The sequence below is a fragment of the Camellia sinensis genome, chromosome 6, assembly GCF_055761805.1.
Source record: "Camellia sinensis isolate YWXY chromosome 6, ASM5576180v1, whole genome shotgun sequence".
Lineage (NCBI taxonomy): Eukaryota > Viridiplantae > Streptophyta > Magnoliopsida > Ericales > Theaceae > Camellia > Camellia sinensis.
The window spans coordinates 142,307,736-142,331,268 of record NC_138966.1 but is presented as its reverse complement, the minus strand read 5'-3'; the positions used below and the strand labels follow the sequence as shown (position 1 = coordinate 142,331,268).

Genomic DNA, 23,533 nt, shown 5'->3' with positions numbered 1-23,533 from the left:
ATTTCACTATTTTATTATATTAGGATGAAATTATTTGTAATGATGAATGGATATTTTCATTTTGTTAATTCGTAAATGTGTTGATAACAGGTTAGGTTAAGTTGTGATGGAATTGTTATATTCAACAGGTTTCAACATGAACAGGGTCATATTTGTTGAACTAAAATTTAGATTTTGATAAAATAGGTATATAATGTGGAAAAAAATATTATGAAATTATTGACAAAATTTTCCATCCCTAAAGAAGGTTTTTTTGTCTCTTATTTGGCATAGGTGGATGATTAATTTTGTCATAAATTCTTTATTTCGTCACTAAATGAATTTGTCATGACAAAAAATATTGTCACATTTCGTCACTATTACCCTCGATGTGTGACGAATTTTTTTTGACATTATTTCATCATTTTTAATGACGAATTTGTTTTTATCTCTATTGGTAGCTTCTTTGACAAAAGATTTTCGTCTTCGTTTATATTAAACGTGACAAAATTATTTTGTCTCCATTTCTTATATTTATGACAAAATACTTTTGTCTCTAATTTCTCCTTTAATGACAAAATATTTTGTCGCTAATTACTTATAAGTATGTTCCCAACAGAGTGTATTGGAGACAAAAAAAATTCGTCACAAATTTATCATTTTTAATGATGAATTTGTTTTTGTCTCTATTGGTAGCTTCTTTGACAAATTTTTTTTGTCTTCGTTTCTATTAAACGTGACAAAATTATTTCGTCTCTATTTCTTATATTTATGACAAAATACTTTTGTCTCTAATTTCTTCTTTAATGACAAAATATTTTGTCGCTAATTACTTGCAAGTATGTTCCCAACAGAGTGTATTGGTGACAAAAAAATTCGTCACAAATTTATCATTTTTAATGATGAATTTGTTTTTGTCTCTATTGGTAGCTTCTTTGACAAAAAATTTTCGTCTTCGTTTATATTAAACGTGACAAGATTATTTCGTCTCTATTTCTTATATTTATGACGAAATACTTTTGTCTCTAATTTCTTCTTTAATGACAAAATATTTTGTCGCTAATTACTTACAAGTATGCTCCCAACAAAGTGTATTGGAGACAAAAAAATTTGTCACAAATTTATCATTTTCAATGACGAATTTTTTTTTCCGTCTCTAAGACCCTTTAGCGACGACCCTTTGGAGACAAAACGGGTGACGAAAAATGTTCGTCGTAAATAGTTTGGGTGACGAAATATATACATTTTGGGACAAATTTGTTTCGTCTTTAAATCCCAAATTTGTTGTAGTGAATATTAAAGTCTAGCCTGCAATTATTAAAAATTATGTAATTAATCGGAAATGAGCCGTAGCTCGAATCCAATGGCTCGAATTGGCTCGAAAGAGGGAGAGAAGAGAGGAGGAAGAAGCAGAGGGGAAAGAGGGAGAGAAGAGAGGAAGAAGAGAGGAGGAAGAACAGAGAAGAAAGAGGGAGAGAGGATCGTCGCTGCTCGCCTCGCCACCGCCACCGCCGTCGCCTCGCTGCCGCCGATCGTCGCAGCACCAGCGATCACTGACTCTGTCTCGCCTCCGCCCCCCGGCCCCTGCTTCTAGCCCCAAATGTTGGGCCCCCTCCAGTCCCTCCTCCTCCTTCCCCTCCAGTCCCTCCTCCCCTCCTCCTCCTCCTCCTCCTCCCTCTCCTGCTTCTGGTTTTGCTTCACCTTCATCTCAAAAATGAGGTCGTTTTTGAATTCGAGCCACTCGGTTTTGAGCTACCTATCACTGCCGGTAATTAATTATGTGTAAGTAGAACAATGGTTGAAGCTTAGCATGCAATTTTCTAACAAGCGTGTAGAGTTTGGTCTCTGTCTTGACCTTGACTTGTGAGTCAATGAAGTGTGCTGATGATTTCTCACCATATGATCTTGTCTTTTTCGTGGGGGAGAAATTACAAATTAGTGGGATAGTTAAAAAAATAATTGTAATAGATGAAATTTTTTTTTAGTACAACTTTGACATATAAAAAAAGAAATTGTACCAAATACAAAAGAAAATTACTCCATTCACACAAGACATTTATACCACTATAAAAATGTAAATATTCTTTTACTATCTCATTAAGTAAGTACACTTATTAATAAATGCATTTATTTCAATCACATTATCTTTTTGATTTTTTGCACACCTTTAATAAAAAATAAAAATATATATACTAAAAGCAAACGCCAAACAACCGCTCACAGTATGATTCAGGGTGTAGGAACCCACATTTTATGTCTTCGTCATGATCATGAGCATCTGTATGATTATGGCTTGTTAAGCTTGCATGTGTATGTTTGTGACTTGTTTCGCTTAAGCGAGTGAAATCCATGCCTTGTTTTGAAGCCTTGTGATCTGTCTAAGTGTTGTGTACTTGTCTTGTTCCTTCCTTGATGTGAAACTTAGGTCACGCCTTGCCTGAGTTATGTTAGCCGATGTTATTCCAAACCTAGGTTACGTTATGCCTAGATCATTCCAAGCCGAGGTCATCCTCAGTCTAGAAGTATCTTGGAACCCCTTGTTGACCTCCGTCCTTGCCTTGACACATTAGCCGAGATGTTACCTTGCACCCAAGTGATCTCGTCCTGGAGTGGTATGACCTAGACCGAGGTGTGGTGCATCTAGGCCAAGATGTGGCACAGCTTAGTCAAGTGTTGTCCTACCTAGCCGAGGTCATTGTCACCTTAGTTGCCGAAGTCCTTTTGTTAGCCGATGTCACCCCTTGCCGGAGTGCCATTCCATGTAGCTTGTTAGATACGCCTTGTTATTAGCCGATGTCATTGCCTCGTCAGAGAGCCCATACCGCTTTACTTGTTGAACACCCTTCCACCATGCTTTGTCTGGTCTGTCAGCCACCTTTTCAGGGAAAACCCCAACCAGTCGCCGCCACGTGTCTCAGTAGAGGGTTAACCCCAGAACCGGGTAAAGAAAACTATCATTTGGTATCATAACCTTGCCTTGTAGAGAGAGAAACTCTAGGAGGAAGAAGGAGTTTTAGAGTGAGGAAGTAGATCTTCAAGCTTGATTCCTAGAGATCGAACCGTTAGATCCGTGTTCTAAGGTTAGATTCTTGATCTGCTCATGATGTTCTTTATGTTCATGTTATTGCATTGCATGATCGGATATGATTTGTAAGCCATGCATTGTTTTGAAGTTCGGTTTTAGAAAGAGAAAATGACATTCATGTGTTCTTCAAGAAAAAGTCTTGTTTTGATCCGAAAGCTTGCATAGAGAATCATGTTTTTGTGTTTATTTCCGCAAGAACTTCAAGTACGGGTACCCAGGTCCATGTTTTCAAACTCGTAGCATGAAAATCCCAGATTTGTGATAATAGATTGTGATCGAACATTCATATTTTTCATGTTTTCACACTCATGTTCTCCATGTTCATCAGCAGAGGGAAACCCAGAGTTTCCCGACCTCTTTTCCTTGCATGTGGCCCTCGAGGACACACCTCGGCAAGGAGGTGTGGAACCTCGGCCTAGACCTGGTTAGTGCCCAGCATGCTTTTCCGAGATCAATTGCATACATAAGAGACTTGTTTGAAAGTGCAATCAATAGGCTTTGCCCTGTGTTTGTAGGACTTGGGCTTGTCTCGACCCCGACGTGTGAAGAACTATGTGAGTGGTATTTTTGATAAAGCTATGTTATACTTGTTTTGATAAATCTCGTTTTGCTTGGTTTTGACAGAAAGTATTTGATTTTAGCATGAATGACTATCCCTATTTGTATATCAAACACTATCTTGTTTTGATGGCATGTCTTGAAAGTCCTTAGTTGCAGGGGACTATAATGCAACTGCACTCTTGTCTTGAAAGTCCTTAGTTGCAGGGGACTATAATGCAACTGCACTCTTGTCTTGAAAGTCCTTAGTTGCAGGGGACTATAATGCAACTGCACTCTTGTCTTGAAAGTCCTTAGTGGCAGGGGACTATAATGCAACTGCACTCTTGTCTTGATATGCCATCACCCCTGGTAATGTGTAGATGTTATTAACATCCAAGGAACTTGAAAGGCCGGCAATGAACTTGATTTTCCCCTTGATTGTAAAGTATGCTATGTATGGTTTTGAAAGAGATCTTGGATATCAATCATGCAAAGCCTTTATTTCTAATATCATTCACTGAGTATCAAAGCTCACCCTCTCTATATATATGTAAGTGATGAGCAAGAAGGCAATGAGGCCTAGACGTGTAGCCGATGTGTTTTTGGGTGCATTGCCGACGTGTTTTGGATTAGCATTTTGTACCATCTTGAAGATTATGCTTCTTAGCTTATATTTCATGTGCACTTGTATATGTCGGCTTGAGAAGCCTTTTGATCAAGATGTATTTTGTATCTCATTCCCTTATTGTATCTAAGTTGTAAGACTTGTAAAAATGTATGTCATTTCATTGGACTTAAGCACGGCTCTCATGGACTATTTAGATTCAGTATATATATAAATGTTGCTTCCGCACTTGTAAGCCCCATATTTTATACTCTGATTGTGTGTGATTCTTGTAAGTCGGCCTTCGGTAATCTCGGATTACTGGCCATCACGGCACCAAACTACTAGGGGCGGTTTGGGGGCGTACCAAGGAATGTGCCAAGACATTTTCAATCGTCATGTTGATGGTCCCCGCAATACCCAAAAAATTTCGTACCTTGCGGCGACCTGGCCTGGCCCGCAGCCCATCCACCCCACCCCAGGCTCTTTGCCAATGGTCAGAAAATTCAAAAAAAAAAAAAAAAAAATTAATTCAAATCAAACGGTCAAATGATCGTTTAACACCAAACGGCCAATTTTTTTTTTTAAACAAATTAACCCCCTATTCCCAAACTCCTATAAATATTTCTCCTCTCTCATTTTATTTCTCACAAACAATTCTCTTTCTTAAACTCTCAATCTCTCTCAATTCTCAACTCTCTCAATTAATTTTGAAGTCTCATCCTTAAGTGACAATTATAATTGTGCAAGAAGAAATTTTTATCAGAAAAAAGTAATTTTTGTATCGTATTCGCTAATCAATAACATTAATTAGTTGAATTAAATTTATTAGTTAATCATTTTTTTTACATTAATTATTTCTTAACATATATTAGTTGTTATTGTTTCGGCAGTGATAGGTAGCTCGAAACCCAGCGGCTCGAAATGGCTCAAATTCAAAAACGGCCTCATTTTTTAGATGAAGGTGAAGCAAAACCAGAAGCAGGGGAGGGAGGAGGAGGAAGGGGAGGGGAGGAGGAGGAGGAGGATGAGGAGGAGGAAGGATGAAGGAAGAGGGACTGGAGGGGGAGAAGGAGGAGGGACTGGAGGGGTCCCAACATCTGGGGCTGGAAGCGAGGGCCGGGGGGCAGAGGCGAGGCAGAGCCGGCGATCGCTGGTGCTGCGATGATCGGCGGCAGCGAGGCGACGGCGGTGGCGGTGGCGAGGCGAGCAGCGACGATCCTCTCTCCCTCTTTCTCCTCTATTCTTCCTCCTCTCTTCTTCCTCTCTTCTCTCCCTCTTTCTCCTCTGCTTCTTCCTCCTCTCTTCTCTCCCTCTTTCGAGCCAATTCGAGCCATTGGATTCGAGCTACGGCTCATTTCCGTTATTGTTTACTCATTATTTAAATTAATTGTTATAATTATTTTACTTACATTACTATGGATTCTAATATTCCTAATGTTTATATCGATATTAATGCATATACTACACAACATGAATATGTGATTCTCTTTCTCATCTACCTAATATCCCTTTTTCAACAACTGGATCATCATATAGGGGCACAACTAGTAGTGTTTGGGAGCATTTCAAAGAAATCTCTGTAAATAATCTTAATAGTTAATTACAATTAAAGCAAAATGTAAATATTGTGTACAATTATTAAGTGTTGCATCTATAGGGGTACTAATCATGTAAAAATGTATGCTAACGGACATTTACTAAGTCAACAATATGATATTAGAAGTCAAATACAATTAGGGGTTTCATCAACTGATTATTTGTAAACATTTTCTTATGATTCTCTATGTGTACAAGATTTTGTAGTTGATTATATTATAAAACAATAACAATCTTTTACTAATAGTGAATGTCCCAATTTTTTACAAATGGTTTACGAAGATTTTGCACCGCAATCAAAGTTTTTCAAAAAATAATACTAGAAATAAGATTTTAAAGAAATTTAAGGATATTAAAAGTGAATTATTTGACATCTTAAAAAATTTGAATGGAAAGGGAAAATTATGCAAATAGTCCCTGTAATTTACCTGTTTTATCATTTTGGTCCCTGTTGTTTCAATTTGGTCAATTTTGCCCCTAAATTTTGCGAATTTTGTCATGTTAGTCCAATAAATAACGGCGATTAAGTTTGATAAACGGAAAATCAAATGATGTGTCAATTTGGTCCATGTAGTTTATAGGATGTGTCAATTTGGTCCCTATAGTTTATAAGATGTATCAATTTGATCCCTGTAGTTTATAGGAAAGTCAAAACAACAGGGACTAAATTGGCACATCATTTGATTTTTCGTCTATCAAACTTAACCGTTGTTATTTATTGGACTAATATGACACAATCCGTAAAATTCAAGGACAAAATTGATCAAATTGAAACAACATGGACCAAAATGATAAAATGGGTAAACTACAAGGACTACTGCTGTAATTTGCCCGAATGGAAACAACTGATCTGTGGTCAAATAATGGTTTAGAATATCAATGTATCACTACACATTTTATTAATAATGATTGGAAATTAAATAAAAGAAATATTTTATTTAGATTAGTTGAACTTCTATAAAATGGTCATTCGCTTGTGTAGAAATAAGAAATGTATTATATGAATGAGTTTTGTAAAATAAAATATTTACCATTAGTTTAAATAATGCAACATATTACAATCAAAATGTAGCCCATTTGAAATCAACTTTACAATTACTTGTTGATGGTGATTTATTTCATATTTGTTGTTGTGTCCATATTTTAAATTTGATTGTTAAACCAGCTAAGCATGTATATGACACTTCTGTACTGGTAATAAAAAAAATGCAATTGTTACTATTATATCTTCAACTAATCAAATTTTGAAATACAAGAAAATTTATCAAAGAGAAGGTATGCCATTTAAAAAATTAATTTTAGATATAGACAGCAAGCAAAATTCAACATATAATATGTTAAAGAGAGCTTGTAAACAAAGAAAAACAATAGATTTATGGATAAATTATAAATACACCCCCTGAGGTTGGTTTAAAATACGAATTGCCTGCAGTGATTTTGGAAATTACATTCCATCCCTTGAGGTTTCTAATTTCATAACAAATCGCCCATTTTATTAATAAATTATCAAGTCAATTAACAGTTTTTAATGATATTAGAAATATGTTTCAATTAATAATTTAGATAATTTTATTAATGTATAGGAGAGCAATTATGAATTTCATTTTTTTAGTTAATTCTGTTAAATAAAAAATTCAAACAAGGGGGTATTTGTAATTTTCTAAACTACAGGGGGCAATATGTACTTTAAGCAAACTTCTGATGGTGTATTTGTAATTTACCCTTGATTTATTTTTTGCAACAACGTTAATAGGAGGAATACTGATTCTCACAAAACTTAATTGACACCAAGTAACCTTATATAAAGATTTTCTAAAAAAAATTTCATACTGCAACAAAATTATTTTCTTATATATATACTCATATTTCACCATTTGTTTTACATATATTAGCAAAAATAATGAAAGTTTTCATAAAATATATGGGTGATGAATATTATGTAACTATTATTGCTGCAATGAAAGAAAAATTTGATAAATATTTTGATCTCATCTTTTAGGTTTAGTCATAATAATTGATCCTAGGTGTAAGGAAATTGTTTTACAAGAATTTTTAAAATGTATTTTCGTTGATCAAAAATAATTTGCCCCTATTATGCAAATATGCAAAACATTATTTGAAGAATACATGGTAGTTGCATCTGTAAATACACATACACACTACACCAGCCTCATCTCGAGGCAGAAGATTAAGTATTAATAAAAAGTACAAGAATATCTCAATATACAAGCGTAAGTAGTTTTGAATTACAACTTTATTTGGAAAGCCCAATAGTAGATGATATTGAAGATTTTGATATTTTTGATTGGTGGAAACAAAATGAAACTATGTGGCCTGTACTTTCGTAGATGATCCATGATATACTAACTGTCCCTATTTCTACAGTTGCTTCGGAAACAGCTTTTAGTGTAGATAGACAGATGTTGAGAGATTACTGCAGCAGACTTTCGTCCCAAATGATTGAGGCACTAATGACATCTAGAGATCGTATGCATATGCTTACGAGAATAGTAGATTATAGTGGAAATGAGAGAATTCAAAGCGATTTGGATGAAATATCATCGGGCAACGCAAGTGAATTGTCTGTCTCCTCCAATGATTGATCAACAATTTATTTTTCTCTATTTCATTTCATTATTTTTTTTTTGTATTAAATTATTGAAGTGGAGTATATTGCAAATGATTGGTAGGCTAGTAGGTGCTAACCTAGTTGAGATATACTTGATCTATAGTGATGCAATTGCTCTACCATCATCAATAATCTACATATATTTTATTTAATGATATTAAATTTTGTAATATTTTATTTCATTTTGAAATAAAAATTATTCATTCAATAAAATGTTGTTTATTTAACGATTTTAATATTGAAAGTTTCATTTTGATATATATAAAATTATTCATTTCAAAAGAAGAAAATTAAATAATTTCATACTTTTTTAGTCATAATCAAAAAAATATAAGTCACACATAATTAAATTAAATATCACTACACATAAAATATAACCAAACATCTCATTAATCTTAACTAAAATAATCTAGTACAATTTTTAATTTGTTTTTTTTTTTTATCCCTCATGAATAATCTATATACATAACATATTTATTGTTTATTTTTTGTTTAAAAAAAAAGGCTAGGTCTAGCCCACGGCCCAAGGCCCATGGCCAAAGCCCAGGCTCGCCGGTCCGACCCTAGGCCATAATTTGAGTGGGCTTGGAATTGGACCCCACTTTTCAACCTGGCCTGAAAAAAAACAAGAGCTCGCATGGCATGTCATGGACCAATCCCAAGTCTGGGTAGACTAGACCATATTTACACCCCTAGTTAGGAAGAGTTAATCAATCAAACGTTTAATATTAATCTAATAAAACCATATTCCGTGCATGCAAAAAGCCTTTTCTTTGTAAATGGATGCCTGATAAACACGGGGTCAAACAGAGTCTAGCCAAAGTTAAAAATAAGAGGATTGATATTCCGATTCAAAAGTTAGACTTACTTTATAAATTTAGCAATGTGTTAAGAAAATAATTGGTTGATAATTGAAAAATATTTAATTATCAACCAATTATCTTCTTAACATATCATTTGATCTAAAATGTAAGTCTTAAAAGTAAATGTATATATCATTTTTTAAATAATAATAATAATAATAATAATAATAATAATAATAAATTCTCATACTGAAGTCTATGGCCCAACTTGATTTCAATCTACAAATTTGTTCCAAGTCCAATCTAGGACTGCAAATTTGGCATTGGCCCGGGCTTGGGCTGGCCAATGTTGGGTTTCGCAGGCTCCCGCCAAAATTCAGGCCGATCCATGAGCCAGAAAATTAGGCCTAAGGCAAGGGGACATTCGGGCCTTGGGTAGGCCGGGCCTCAGCCTAGGCTTAGGCTTGGGTAGAGTTTGAACATTTTTTTTTCCCCTATTTTTTCACCAAAAATTTATTTTTTTCAACCAAAAATGACACTAGGCCAAGGCCAGGCTTTGAGTGGACCTTGAGCGGTCTACGAGCCGGCCCAGGTGGACCGGGCTGGGCTTGGGCCCAAGCCTAATCGGGTAGGACCCACCCCAGGCCGCCGGAGGGTTTCAGGCCACTCACAGATCTCGGGTTATTTTTACACTCCTACAATCTTAAAATGATATTTAATTTCGAGTCTACCCAGCAACTTATATATTAAATAAATAAATATATATGCAATATAAAATTAACTATTAATAATTTAATAATTAATTTGGCACAATAGCATAATATTTAGCCAGTATATTCTAAATAGTAAATATAAATTTAGGTAAATATATATTTCAATTGAAGTACATCTTTTTATTTTAAAAAAATAAAATTAAGTAAATAATATAGGACAATTCTCTCCAGTCTAAAATCTGGACTGGAGAGGGTTGTTTAGGCTCGTGGAGCACTTGGTGTATTTTATCCATAAAAAAAATTAGGTCAATCCGATAATTACAATTTGTTCAATGTATGGTTCATTTTTTAAAAATACAATTGTCATTCATTTTTTTAGTGAAAAATATGATAAATTGAACAAATTACAATTATCGAATCGACCTAATTTTTTTTGTAAAAAAAATATACAAAATGTCTAACAAAATAAATAATTTAAATAATCGAAACGAACCCGTGGTGAGTGCCACGGGCCCAAACAGCATATGCATATCCAAGAAGGGACTGGCTTTGGTCCAGTCCACCATCGGACTGGACCGTGCTATTGGGCCCGTGGGGGCTCACCCCGGGTCCCGTTTTGAAAATCTGAACCGTCAATGTGTAGAATTCGTCGAGTACTATATGCCTGTGAAAAATCACATTGATCGGATATCGATAGCTATGTGATCAAATCAGTTTTTTGTCAACCGTTAATTTATTCACCGTCTATTTTTTTTTTTTACAAATCTGATTTGATCACATAGCTATCGATATTCGATCAACATGATTTTTTACAGGCATATAGTACTCGACGAGTTCTACACATTGAACGGTTCAGATTTTCAAAACAGGACCCGTGATAAGTCCCCACGGACACAACAGCACGGTCCAGTTCAATGGTGGACTGGACCAAAGCCAGACCCATCCAAGAATACCTATGAGTTCGGTAGAAAACTGGACACGATGAGCTCAAATGTTGAAAGAAAACGTGTACACTGTAGCTAGCTAAGGATGCCAAAATCCAAATAGTCTAATATCCAAAGTTAGGTAAAAGATTGACGATCCAAATTTGAACAAGGCTTGGAGGAAATAGCATTTTATGACCGCTAAATGCAGTAACTATTTCACCGGGCTTTGGCCCCCCTCGTCACAAAAAAAAAAAAAAAAAAAAAAAAAAAAAAAAAAAAAAAACAGAAGTACCTAATTCACATTACAAGTCTAGACAAACCATTAGAGGAAGAGACAATTCTATACTATTGGACTATTAGTTCATTCGGACTAATAGTCTATTGTTTGGTTCAATTTTTTTGCTCCGGATTAATAGTTCCTCCAGACTATTAGTCCCTCATATGAGGGATTATTGTATCCTAGGAGGGGTGGGATTATTTCCATAGAATTGATATCCTATGGGACTAATGTATGAAATGTTCATTTTACCCTTATGCTATTACTTAATAAACAGTTGAAAAATGGTAAAATAATCTTTTGAATATTTATAAATTATTGTTTTAGTGTTGTTAATTTAAAATTATATATTAAATAAAAAATATAAACTATAAATTATAAATTTAATTTAATTAAAAATAATAAATTAAAAATTATGGCCTTATAAATTAAATTTTTTTAGTGTTGTTAATTTAAAATTATATATTAAATAAAAAATAAAAAATAAAAAATATAAACTATAAATTATAAATTTAATTTAATTAAAAATAATAAATTAAAAATTATGGCCTTACAAAAAATATAAATTATAAATTTAATTTAATTGAAAATAACAAATTAAAAATTATGGCCTTATAAATTAAAAAAATTTAGTGTTGTTAAATTATAAATTATAAATTACAAGGGTAAAATAATCTTTTGAACAGTTATCCTTATCCAGTCCGTCCAACCAAACATTGGATTTACTAAAAATAGTCTAATCCAAACATGTAATCCCATGACTAAACAAACATAGGATACAAATCCAGCTCAACTAAATAGTCCGGCGACAATGTATCCCGCTATTAACAGTCCGATGGATTACAATTCCCTCTTATCCAGTCCATCCAAACAAACACACCCTTAGATGAACATGAGTCCCAAGCCCCCCCCAAACACAAAAAATAATAATAATAACAATAATAATAATAATAATAAAAATAAAAAATAACATGAGTAGGATTGTGCAAAATACCGCTCAATATAAATTTGCAAATTTCAAAAGAAAATGTTACTCTCATAATAAGTGTGGCTCTCATATATAGAAAATGTTACTCTCGAGATTCGCCTACAAAATTGAGATTACCTACTCGATCATATCATTGATTGAATGACAATTTAACACAAAAGTTAGCAATTACTATCTAAAGGATACTCAACATGACTAATACTCAATTTTTTTATTTTAAATTTAATTTTTTTTATTTTTGAGATAAAAAATTATTAATTAAATATTTAAATTTATTTTGTTAATATTTGGGGACGAATTGATTTTTAAGATAAAGTTTGGAGGGTAAAATGAAATTTCAAACGAAATTGGGTGCCACGTCGGCACATTCTGTTTGATTGTAGATGAAATCAGATAGTGGAGGTAAATTGATCAAATTTCAAAAAGTATAGGTGTCAAATTAAAATAAGACGAAGTGTAGGTGCCAAATTGATTATCGTGTAATAATTTGGGAGGCAAAACGATATTTCCTCATGAAAAATATTATGTAAAATTATTTTGTGTTATATATATAAAAAAATATTATGCAAATTAATATTATATGTTATTCAAATACTTGATAATTGTTTAAGAATATTTTTCAATCAACTAACAGATTAAACCCGTTCCAAACTACAATTTAATTATTTACCAATCTATTATTTATAGTTTAATTTATAATTTTATATTTAAATCGTCTGAATCGCACCATCTACAACCCTAAGAGTCAGTTTTATTTCTTATTTTATTTATATTATCAGAAACGGTGCTACCGAAACAAAAACAAATTACAAAATGGAAGATAGACTGACTACTCACACCTGTATGTAGATTTTTTTTAGTTAAATTCTAGATTGCCATCTCACCTAGACTTCTCACAATTGACCAAGTCTGGAGCAATAATGTACAGTAAATGTGCGGTGGAGATTGAAAGTATGTATGTACAGAAGAAATTTGAATCATATAGTAATATGTATAGAAAAAATTTGAATCATATGTTAATGTTTCTCGATAAAATTTGTAGATTTATAAGTATTTCTGCAAATGTTATCTATTACAATTTTTTTTTTTTATGTATTATGAATTTTAATTTTGAAACTTATTCTAAAAGTGAGATATGTGGTATAAATTTAAAGTTTGTGAGATATGAATTACATTCACAATAAATATTTTTTGGGTAAATTACAAATATACTTTCTGAGATTTGCTTAAAGTACAGATAGTCCTTGTGATTTGGAAAATTACGAATACCCCCTTGTCATAATTTTTTATTTAACAAAATTAACTGAAAAAATAAAATTCATAATTGCTCTCCTATACAATAATAAAATTATCTAAATTATTAATTGAAACATATTTCTAATATTATTAAAAACTGTTAATTGACTTGATAATTTATTAATAGGGTAAATTACAAATGCACCCCCTAAGGTTTGCTTAAAGTATATATTGCCCCCTATAATTTGGAAAATTACAAATACCCACTAGTCAGAATTTTTTATTTAACAGAATTAACGAAAAAAATGCAATTCATAATTGATCTCCTATACAGTAATAAAATTACCTAAATTATTAATTGAAACATATTTCTAACATCATTAAAAATTGTTAATTGATTTCATGATTTATTAATAAAATGGGTGATTTGTTATGAAATTAGAAACTTCAGGGGATAGAATGTAATTTTTAGAATCACGAGGGTGATTTGTATTTTAATCAAACCTTAGGAGGTGTATTTGTAATTTACCCTTATTAATAAAAGGGGTGATTTTTTATAAAATAAGAAATCTTGGGGATAAAATGTAATTTCCAAAACTACAGGAGGCAATTCATATTTTAATCAAGCTTCAGGGGATGTATTTGTAATTTATCCATTTTTTTTTTAGATTGGGAAGAAAATCTTCATCTCAAAACTAATAAAAGATCGAATCAATCTCTTACAGTGGTAGCAAAAAAATCTCATAAAGGGATAACAAACTTCTGTAAAAGGAAGAATCCTAACCTTCATAGAGGAGGAAAAAAAACTTTCACAAAGGAGGGACACAACCTCTACACAGGAAGGATTATTACAGCAAACACTAAAAAATTAAAAAAAAAAAAACTGAAAATAACCAAATCCAAGTCGCCAAACGCATCCAAAATTCCATTACACCACAACTTTCAACTTGAAATCTAAAGACCCGGCCTCCGCTGATCAAGATAGAACATTGAAGTTGAGGTGGTTGCCTAGCGCGTGAAACAAATGCGTTAAACAGTGTAGGTCTTTGGATTGTGAGAGGATCTGAAACCAGATCTTAAAGTTTAGGGCGTGAGCATAAAAGTGTGGGTGCAAACCAAACATCAGATCTGGAACATCGGAAAGAGAGAGGGGCGATGCCAACTCTAATGGCCAAAGACAGATCTAGTGAAGGATGATCCATGGAGACAGGAAGGTGGCAGATCTAGTGACGGTATGGTAGTGGCGGCCCCAAAAAGGGTTAGAAGGACAAGCTTCCAATATTATTAAGCAAAATGACAAAGAAAGAGAAAAAAGAAATGGAAGAAGGAGAGAGAAGGCCGACGGCCGGAACCCCTACCTACCTCAAGTAGCACACCTAGTAGAATGCTTAGAAAGGGAGGCTTAGAGAAGACATTCACAATAAATACATGTAAATGTTAACATACATGTAACCATAATAATAATGCAGAATTGGACTTTATAGGATCTTGAATTCAATACAACTCAAGAATAAAACGAAGATACCTTTGTCAGCTATTGAATTAGAGTAGTTGAGAAAATACCCTTAATAGTTGAACCTTGAATTCTTGGCTTACCTTCTTCTCTTTGTCTCTCTTAATTAGGATGACTATAGAACTTAGAGTGATGGAAAAATACTTATCATATGAAAGGGAAGTCACCCATCCTTATATAGAGGAGAGAAGAGGGCCAGATAAACTCTATTAGAAGAATTCTTATCCATCAAGGTTTCCTTATCTTAGAAGAGTAATTATATTAAAATTCTAATTACTGAACTTTATCTCAAATATTCTAATTAATATTATGTTAAAATTCTAATTCCTCAAAGCATGCCACAAACTCAACCTCCATAGTAAATGAAGCAATAGTGGGTTACTTTGAGGCTACAAATCATACTTTATGGTTGCGAAATTTCATCTCAGGACTTGGTGTTGTTGACTCAATTTCCAGGCCGCTGAAGATATATTGTGACAATACTGCAATAGTTTTCTTCTCTAAGAATAGAAAGTACTCTAGTGGTTCCAAACACATGGAAGTAAAGTACTTAGTTGTTAAAGAAAGAGTCCAGAAACGAGTGTTAATTGAAAACTTAAGCACCTCTCTTATGATTGCTGATTCATTCACAAAGGGATTGCCACCAAAGACATACAAAGAGCATGTTATCATGATGGGTCTTTTAAGCAACCCATGATGTGTATGGTTAATCTTGAGTGCTTATTTTTATTTGACACTATTTGTGCAATAATTATTTTGTTCTATTTTTCATGTTTCTAAAAGTATGTATACACATTAATTTGAATATTGATAAACAAAAAATGTCTTAACAAGACAAATTACAAGGACTTTTAGGCAAATAATTACATATCCCGATAATGGACTGGGTTGGCGAAGGTTATCGATGGTGTGGTGCATAGAAGGAAATATGACATAAATGTTATATAACCGCTATGACTCACATTGGTGATCTGAAATAATCATAGTATTATAGTTTCTAATATATATGAACTTATTGGCTATTTTTAAAATTCGTGATCACGTGTCAAAATTTTTAGTGTGGAATCCAATGAGTCAAATTTTTTTATAAATTGCATATTTTTGGAAAAATTCATAATTGCATCATAATCGACTTAATGGGCCAAGTGGGAGAATGTTGGATTTATTTTCTAGTGTGGCCCAATAGCCTACATATTTTTTACATGTTTTATTTTATTTGGACTTCACAATTAGATAAAGCCAATATTTGAGATAAAATTCAATAATTAGATGAATCAATAGTGGACTGCTTCACACTTTTCCATGAAATTGCTCCACTAGCTAGTAGAAAAACAAAACCTGATGTAGATTTTCTACTATCAAGGCAACTAGCAAAATCTGAGTCTGAGTATCTGGTCACTTCCAACTATTCTGGTCTCCTATAGGTGAGCATATAGTTCTTTGTCCCCTGAAGATATCTCATAACCTTCTTTAATGCTTTCCAATATTCCTATCCAATATTGCTTTGGAATCTTCCCAACATTCCAACTGCAAAACTAATATCTGGCCTGGTACATGTATGGGCATACATCAAGCTCCCTACTGCTGATGCATATGGAATGTCCTTTATTTGTTTTCTTTCCAAGTCATTTCTTGGACACTATTTTTCACTTAATTTATCACCCTTCATGATGGGTGCATTACCGGCTGAACAAAACTGCATAATATTGAATCTCTCCAAAACATGATCAATATATTATTTTTGAGATGGCCCTAGCAATCCTTGAGATCGATCCCTAAAGATCTCTATTCTAATAACATAGTTTGCCTCACCCATATCAACCATTTTAAAGTTCTTGGAGAGATATTCCTCAGTTTCATGCAATAAGCCAAGGTTGTTACTAGTTAACAAATTGTCATCCACATATAGCACCAAAATAATGAACTTACTCCTACTAACCTTCAGATATATGCACTGAGCAACTGCATTTTTCTTAAATCCGAAGGAGGTAATGGTATCATTATTAAACCTTAAATACCATTGCTTGGAAGCTTGTTTAAGGCCATATATAGATTTCTTTGATTTGTAAGCTAAATGTTCTTTACCTTTCTTTGCAAATCCTTCTGGCTGCTCCATATAAATTTCTTCATCCAAATTCCCATTTAGAAAAGCAGTTTTCATATCCATTTGATGCAACTCTAAGTCATAATGAGCTACCAATGCTAGGATGATTCTAAGCGAGTCCTTCTTAGATACTGGAGAGAAGGTCTCTTTGTAGTCTATGCCTTCCTTTTTAGTAAAACCCTTGGCAACCAGTCTGGCTTTAAATCGTTCGATATTGTCTTTTGAGGTGCGCTTGGTCTTGAAGACCCATTTACACCCGACCTTTTTACAATTATTAGGCAAATCGACGAGATCCCAAACACCATTTTGTTCCATGGATTTTAACTCTTCATTTATATCATTGACCCATTTAGTAGAATCATCACTATTCATGGCTTGTGAAAATGGGACTGGATCTTTGTTAATCCCAATATCAAAATCAAATTCCTGTAGATACACCATGTAATCATCTGGAATGGGAAGCTTTCTTTCCCTCGGAGATCTTCTCAGAACTGCTGGTTATGGTGGTTCTACAATATTTTCAAAGGTGGTATCTTCATGAAGTGGTGAAACATGAGGTGGTGAAGGATTTTCATTATGTTGTTCGTTTCCCTCAGCCTGTGGAATAGTCTAAGGAACAACAATTTTTTGATGAGGGTCAAATGTTGGCACATCCACCCTAATTTCCTCCAAATTCACCCCTCGTGTTTTCTCACTCCCACTAATTTCACCATTCTCTAAGAATTTAGCATTCCCAGTCTCCACTATCCCCGTACTATGATTAGGACAATAAAATTTGTACCCTTTCGACTTGTCTGGATAACCAATGAAATATCCAAATATTGTTCTTGAGTCCAACTTTTTCTCTTGTGGGTTGAAGATTCTTGCCTCTGCTGGACAACCCCAAATATGTGAATGTCTCAAACTAGGTTTCCTACCAGTCCACAACTCAAAAGGAGTTGTGGGGACCACCTTACTAGGAACCCTATTTAAGACATACATTGTAGTATTTAAAGCTTCACCCCAAAATGAAAAGGGTACAATTGAGTAACTTAACATACTTCTAACCAGGCATTGTATATTGAGCATGAATGCCTTTCTTTTCTAAGAATTTGGCAAATGGGCCAGGATTTTGGCCTGACTCATCATATTTACCATAATACTCACCACCCCTGTCTGATCTCACTATTTTAACGTTTCTATCTAATTATCTCTTGACTTCAGTTATGTACACCTAAAGGATGTCAACAGCTTGAGACTTTTCATGAATTAGATACACATATCCATAACGTGAGAAATCATCTATAAATATGATGAAATATTTTTTACCACTAAGACATGAGATGTTGAGTGGCCTGCAAATATATGTATGAATTATCTCAAGAAGCTCATTCTTTCTTATGACATCTTTCTTGGTGTATTTGGTTTGCTTTCCTTTAATGCAATCCACACATATCTCAAAATCAGTGAAGTCTGGGTTTTTCAAAATCCCATTCATTACCAATTTTTCAATTCTATTTCTAGAGATATGCCCTAACAGTCTATGCCACAAGATTGAGGATTTTGCATTAATTAGATCACGTTTTAAACCAATATTCAAATACAGAGTTACTAATGACTGTGCAAACTCATGATTTAAGGCAATTTTATATAAGCCATCACATAAATTACCAGAGCCAATCATTATTGAATTAAACATTAAATTGAGTTTTTCACAACTAAATAAAACTGAATATCCAACACGATCTAATTTAGATAACGAAACTAAATTCCTAGAAATTGAAAGAACATAAAAAGTATCTTGTAGATCCATCTGATGACCCATCTCTGAGATCAGTCGATAGGTTCCTACAGCTACCACTTCAATTTTGAGACGGTTCCCCATATCGACAAATCTTTCACTTTCCTTCGGTTTCCTGGTTGAGAGGTATCCCTGCATGTCATTTGTAATGTGGGTCGTGGCCCCAAAGTCAACCCACCAAGCATTAGAAGGTACTTCAACAAGATTTGATTTATAACAAACAAAAGAAAATTTCTTACATTTCTTTTGTCAAATTTAGTAATGTGGGTCACGATCCTTGAATATTTTGTTAAATAATAATATTTTATGAGTTTTGATTTAAATTAAAGCAGTCTCTTCTTATATAAAAAAATAAAAAATAAAAAAAAATAGGAGACTTCAAAATTTCTAGAACGTTTTTAATTTTTGACATTCTGGACCATCATGTGATCGGTAACTATTATTCATAAGTAAGGTGATTACCGAGTAAACTTTGTTGTATATATATTTTATAATTGTTAGAAATTTTATATGACATTGAATATTAAATATTGAAGTGGTTAATTCATCTAGGTGTAATTCTTATTGACAATTATATGAGATATTCATGGTTGTCATATTGCATAATTTAATATATGTATATATATACATATATATATATTCATGTTCATCTAGAGTTATTATTATTGGTAATAGCAATCACATAAAAGAAATTCTAAAAATCATAAAAATAGTGATTGAATTAATGATAATTAAATAACTCAAATTAATGAATAGAGAATATTGTTGGTTAGTTCCGTATTCATAAGGTTTACTAATTTAGTAGCTGCCAAAGTGGCCTAGATTTGTAAAACTTATGAATATAGAACTACATAAAATAATTGTTAAAAGGGTAACATTAAGGTCGATAATATTCTCAATTGCAGGAGATTAAGACTAGCCCAAAGGATAGTCACTTTCAAATAATTATGAACTGGGTAGGGTAATGTAACTTATGTAACTTGACAGATTAGAATTGAATACCCAAAGGTAACATGACTAACTAAAAAGTTGCATAAATTACTTTAGACTTACGTAAGTGTTTCTTGACCAGTGGATAATAGATATACCTAAGTTTTGCCCAAAGGAAAGACTTATGTGATATCAATAGTTCATCATTATAATTCTCAAAATTTTATTATGTATATTGTTCTATCTTATTTCAGTGATAGTTCTCATCTCATTGCACTCTCTTGCATCGGGCGTCCCTCTACTTACTGGCTCGAATTTTTCAGAATGGTATGAACATGTTCAGTTTACACTGGATGTGTTGGACCTCGATATGGCATTGCTAGAAGATAAACTTACAGACATTAATGAAAATAGTACTGCAGAATAAGTTGCCCTTTCTGAATCTTGGAAAAGGTCCAACAGACTCAGTTTGATGGTCATGAAGATGACCATTAGAAAAACATCAAGACCTCCTTACCTCAAACTGTTAATGCATTGGAATACTTAAAGGCTGTTAAAGATCGATTTAGATCTGCTGACAAGTCACTTGCTGGCACTATTATGGTTGAATTGACAACAATGAAATATGATAGCAACCGAGGAGTTCAAGATCGCATCCTCAATATGGTTGACAAAGCTGCAATGCTTAAAACTTTAGGGATCGCGATGTAGTGGTGTATAGGATCAAAAATTCAAATTAGTTTAGAATATTTGAAAAAATCCTTTACAAGTAACCAAGAAGCAACAAACATAATGGAATAACGACTCACGATTAACATAAAAGTTTTACTACGAAATTTTCATCAATAATATATACAATTTATGGTAATAAATATTATATATTTAATATTTCAAGGTGTATTGATTCACAAAACGTGGCTCGGATACCACATGTAAATGTTAACATACATGTAACCATAATAATAATGCGGAATTGGACTTTACAGGATCTTGAATTCAATACAACTCAAGAATAAAACGAACATACCTTTGTTAGCTATTGAATTAGAGAAGTTGAGAAAATACCCCTAATGGTTGAACCTTGAATTCTTTGCTCACATTCTTCTCTCTATCTCTCTTAATTATGATGACTATATGACTTAGAGTGATGGAAAAATACTTATCATATGAAAAGGGAGTCACCCATCCTTTATAGAGGAGAGAAGATGGCCAGATAAACTCTATTAGAAGAATTCCTATCCATCAAGATTTCCTTCTTATCTTAAAAGAGTAATTATATTAAAATTCTAATTGCTTTACTTTATCTCAAATATTGGCTTTATTTAATTGTGGAGCCCAAATAAAATAAAACATGTAAAAAATATGTAGGCAATTGGGCCACACTAGAAAATAAATCTAACAATACAGTCTATTAATTTATTTTTCTAAATAATTTTGTAGATTTTTTTTTTATAAAAAAAATGTATAATATTGCTGTAATTTATGAGTGGTTTGAGATGATTTAAATAAGTGCACTTTGTCTTTTTACGAAAAGATGTGCAGAAAAGTAGAGAGGTGATGTGATGAAAAAAAGATAAAAAGCTAAAAAGATGGATTATTTAGGAGATGCCAAACCACTCCTTAGAGTTCACACACATACAAGTGGTATCATGGTCTAATTTAAAACAGTACCCATAATCTGCGGTTTGTTCATCAAGATGGTTAGGGGTTCGGTACCAATGTCATACTTTATTTTTAATGACAGGGTGTTTGAGCAGTTTATGTGCAGCTCGATTAATCCCAATACCGATGTCGTACTTTGCATTCTTTTCCATCCAAAACTTGTCAATCTCCATAGTATCATCTCCCTCATCACCATGCTTCCTCTTCTCTACCGTTACAACATCAATATGTGTCGCCCGCCCTTTTCATGAGACCATATCATGCAATGGCTCATAGATGGCTCAAAAGAGGCTGGTTGAGATTGGTATGTGGAGATTTTATATTAGGGCAGTGGTGATATTTCAAAACACAAAAAAATGGTAATAATGAACCAAAAAAAAAAAAAAAAAAAAAACAACAACAACAACAACAACAACGGTCACAATCTATATATATATAAATGATATACAAGTTCATTCTTTAGATTCATTTTTTTAGACTCAATGATGTGTAAAAGAAATGATTAACTAATAATTAGAGAATATATCAAAGGAAATTACCTTTGATATTCTAATTGATTATCACATTATTAATCGGTTTAAAAAGTGAATATAATTTTTGAGTTAGGATTGCAGTGCCAATATATTACTTAACATTGGTATGTGGAGATTTTTATATTGGGACCAAACATGTACCTAGAGCTCTTTTTATTCATTGCAGAAGCATTACTACAATTTATTTTTCTTCCATGTATGCCAAATTTATTACAAGGTACTGAAGAGCAAGCTTCCATGTCTGCTAATTTTTGTTAGCATCCTAGCAGCGGAGATTATTACCAGGAGAAACGCCAAATTGTTTGCAATAGTCAGTGTAGTACTTAACACGAGCACTAACTGAATTCGAGCCTTTACCATTGCACTCAAGGTCACCGTTGATGGCACGAATTGTTGCACCAAACCCAGAATTCATTTTAGAGTGAACATTGTTCATCCAAAACCACAAGGCGGTCTTGAACGACACGACTGGGTCTCTTGCCACAATTTCGGGGTTCTTTAGTCCATCGAACCCAATGCTTCTGCCTGCAGGACCATAGTTATAGTTCCATGACAGCTGAAGAGGACCTCTTCCATAGTATTTCTTGTTTGGTGCACATGGGTACTGGGTATTTGATCTGTCACAGTAGTTCCTAGAGGCACCATTTATCTCTTCAATATAGCAAAAATCTGCCAAACCAAAAAAAATTTGTGTTAGTTATGTGTGATATTCATTTCACTCCTCCAGCAAACAGGGACGGACCCAGAATTCTAAAAGGGGCGGACATATCAATATGATCAATTAACTTGCCGACTCTTCCACCGTTTTTTCTTCTCTATACATTAAGACTTGTAATTGACACTAGTTATGAGAAATTAGATAGACAACCACTTAAGTTTAAAAAATATATAAATATACAGGGGATGTCCACTTAAAATTTAAAAACAAAAATCTAGAAGGGGCGAAGCCTGTATAATTTAGAAACAAGAAATAGTTAATACTATGAAATCATAAGTGTGGATTGGGACAAAGCGATGTAGAAATCTTACGTCCAGTCTCATGCGTGGCATGTGCAAAGAAAGCAGCAATTTCGCGCTTAGAATCATCAGTCGTTCCAGTAGTGCCAAATGAAGGGTAGGAACGGATGGCGTTAAGAAACGCAGACCGGGTGAAGAACCTTTTCCCTGCACATCCAGCAGAAGCTTGATTGATTATCCCATTGAAAAAGGACTGTGTCACAATATTAGAGACCGAAGCACCGTTGGAACCGGCGAGAATTCCGGCCAGAATGATTGTCAGTAAGTAGGTTTTGAAACTGAATGATACCATTTTGGAATAAAGTGTGTGGATAGAAGAGAGGTGTACTATGGGATGAATTTAAGGTTGAGGGAGACATGTATTTATAGTTGCACAATGAAAATGCTATGAAAATCTATACTATATATTAAGCGAAAGGGGGGTTTTTAATCTCAAGTTTTGTGGAAGCTCCAATTTCCTAACCTAAATTTCCTGATTTTTGGATTTAAAAAAAAAAAAAAAATCTTAGCATTTATTAACTTCTCCCAACTCTCAAGTCTTACCATCATAATAACACTTTAATGCATTAAAAACAAGCATAAAAAAAATTCTTTGAAATCGAACACATATGAATT

General features: G+C 33.4%; 1 protein-coding gene across 1 annotated transcript; it reads right to left on the bottom strand.

Moving 5' to 3' along the window:
* Nucleotides 1-22,016: 22,016 nt before the first annotated feature.
* LOC114307937 (chitinase 4) lies at nt 22,017-23,313 on the bottom strand. The gene is made up of 2 exons (XM_028253397.2): nt 22,931-23,313; nt 22,017-22,570 (listed from the first exon to the last, which is right to left on the bottom strand). The coding sequence occupies exons 1-2, from the start codon at nt 23,208-23,210 to the stop codon at nt 22,164-22,166; spliced, it is 687 nt and encodes a 228-aa protein (XP_028109198.2). The 5' UTR covers nt 23,211-23,313; the 3' UTR covers nt 22,017-22,163.
* Between the last annotated feature and the right edge of the window lie 220 nt (nt 23,314-23,533).

What these genes read in the sequence shown, in the direction of transcription:
- LOC114307937 (XM_028253397.2), bottom strand. Translation starts at nt 23,210, where the DNA reads ATGGTATCATTCAGTTTCAAAACCTACTTACTGACAATCATTCTGGCC. An exon ending in TGCCACGCATGAGACTGGAC is followed by an intron (nt 22,571 to 22,930) that starts GTAAGATTTCTA and finishes TTGGTTTGGCAG; the next exon opens with ATTTTTGCTATATTGAAGAG.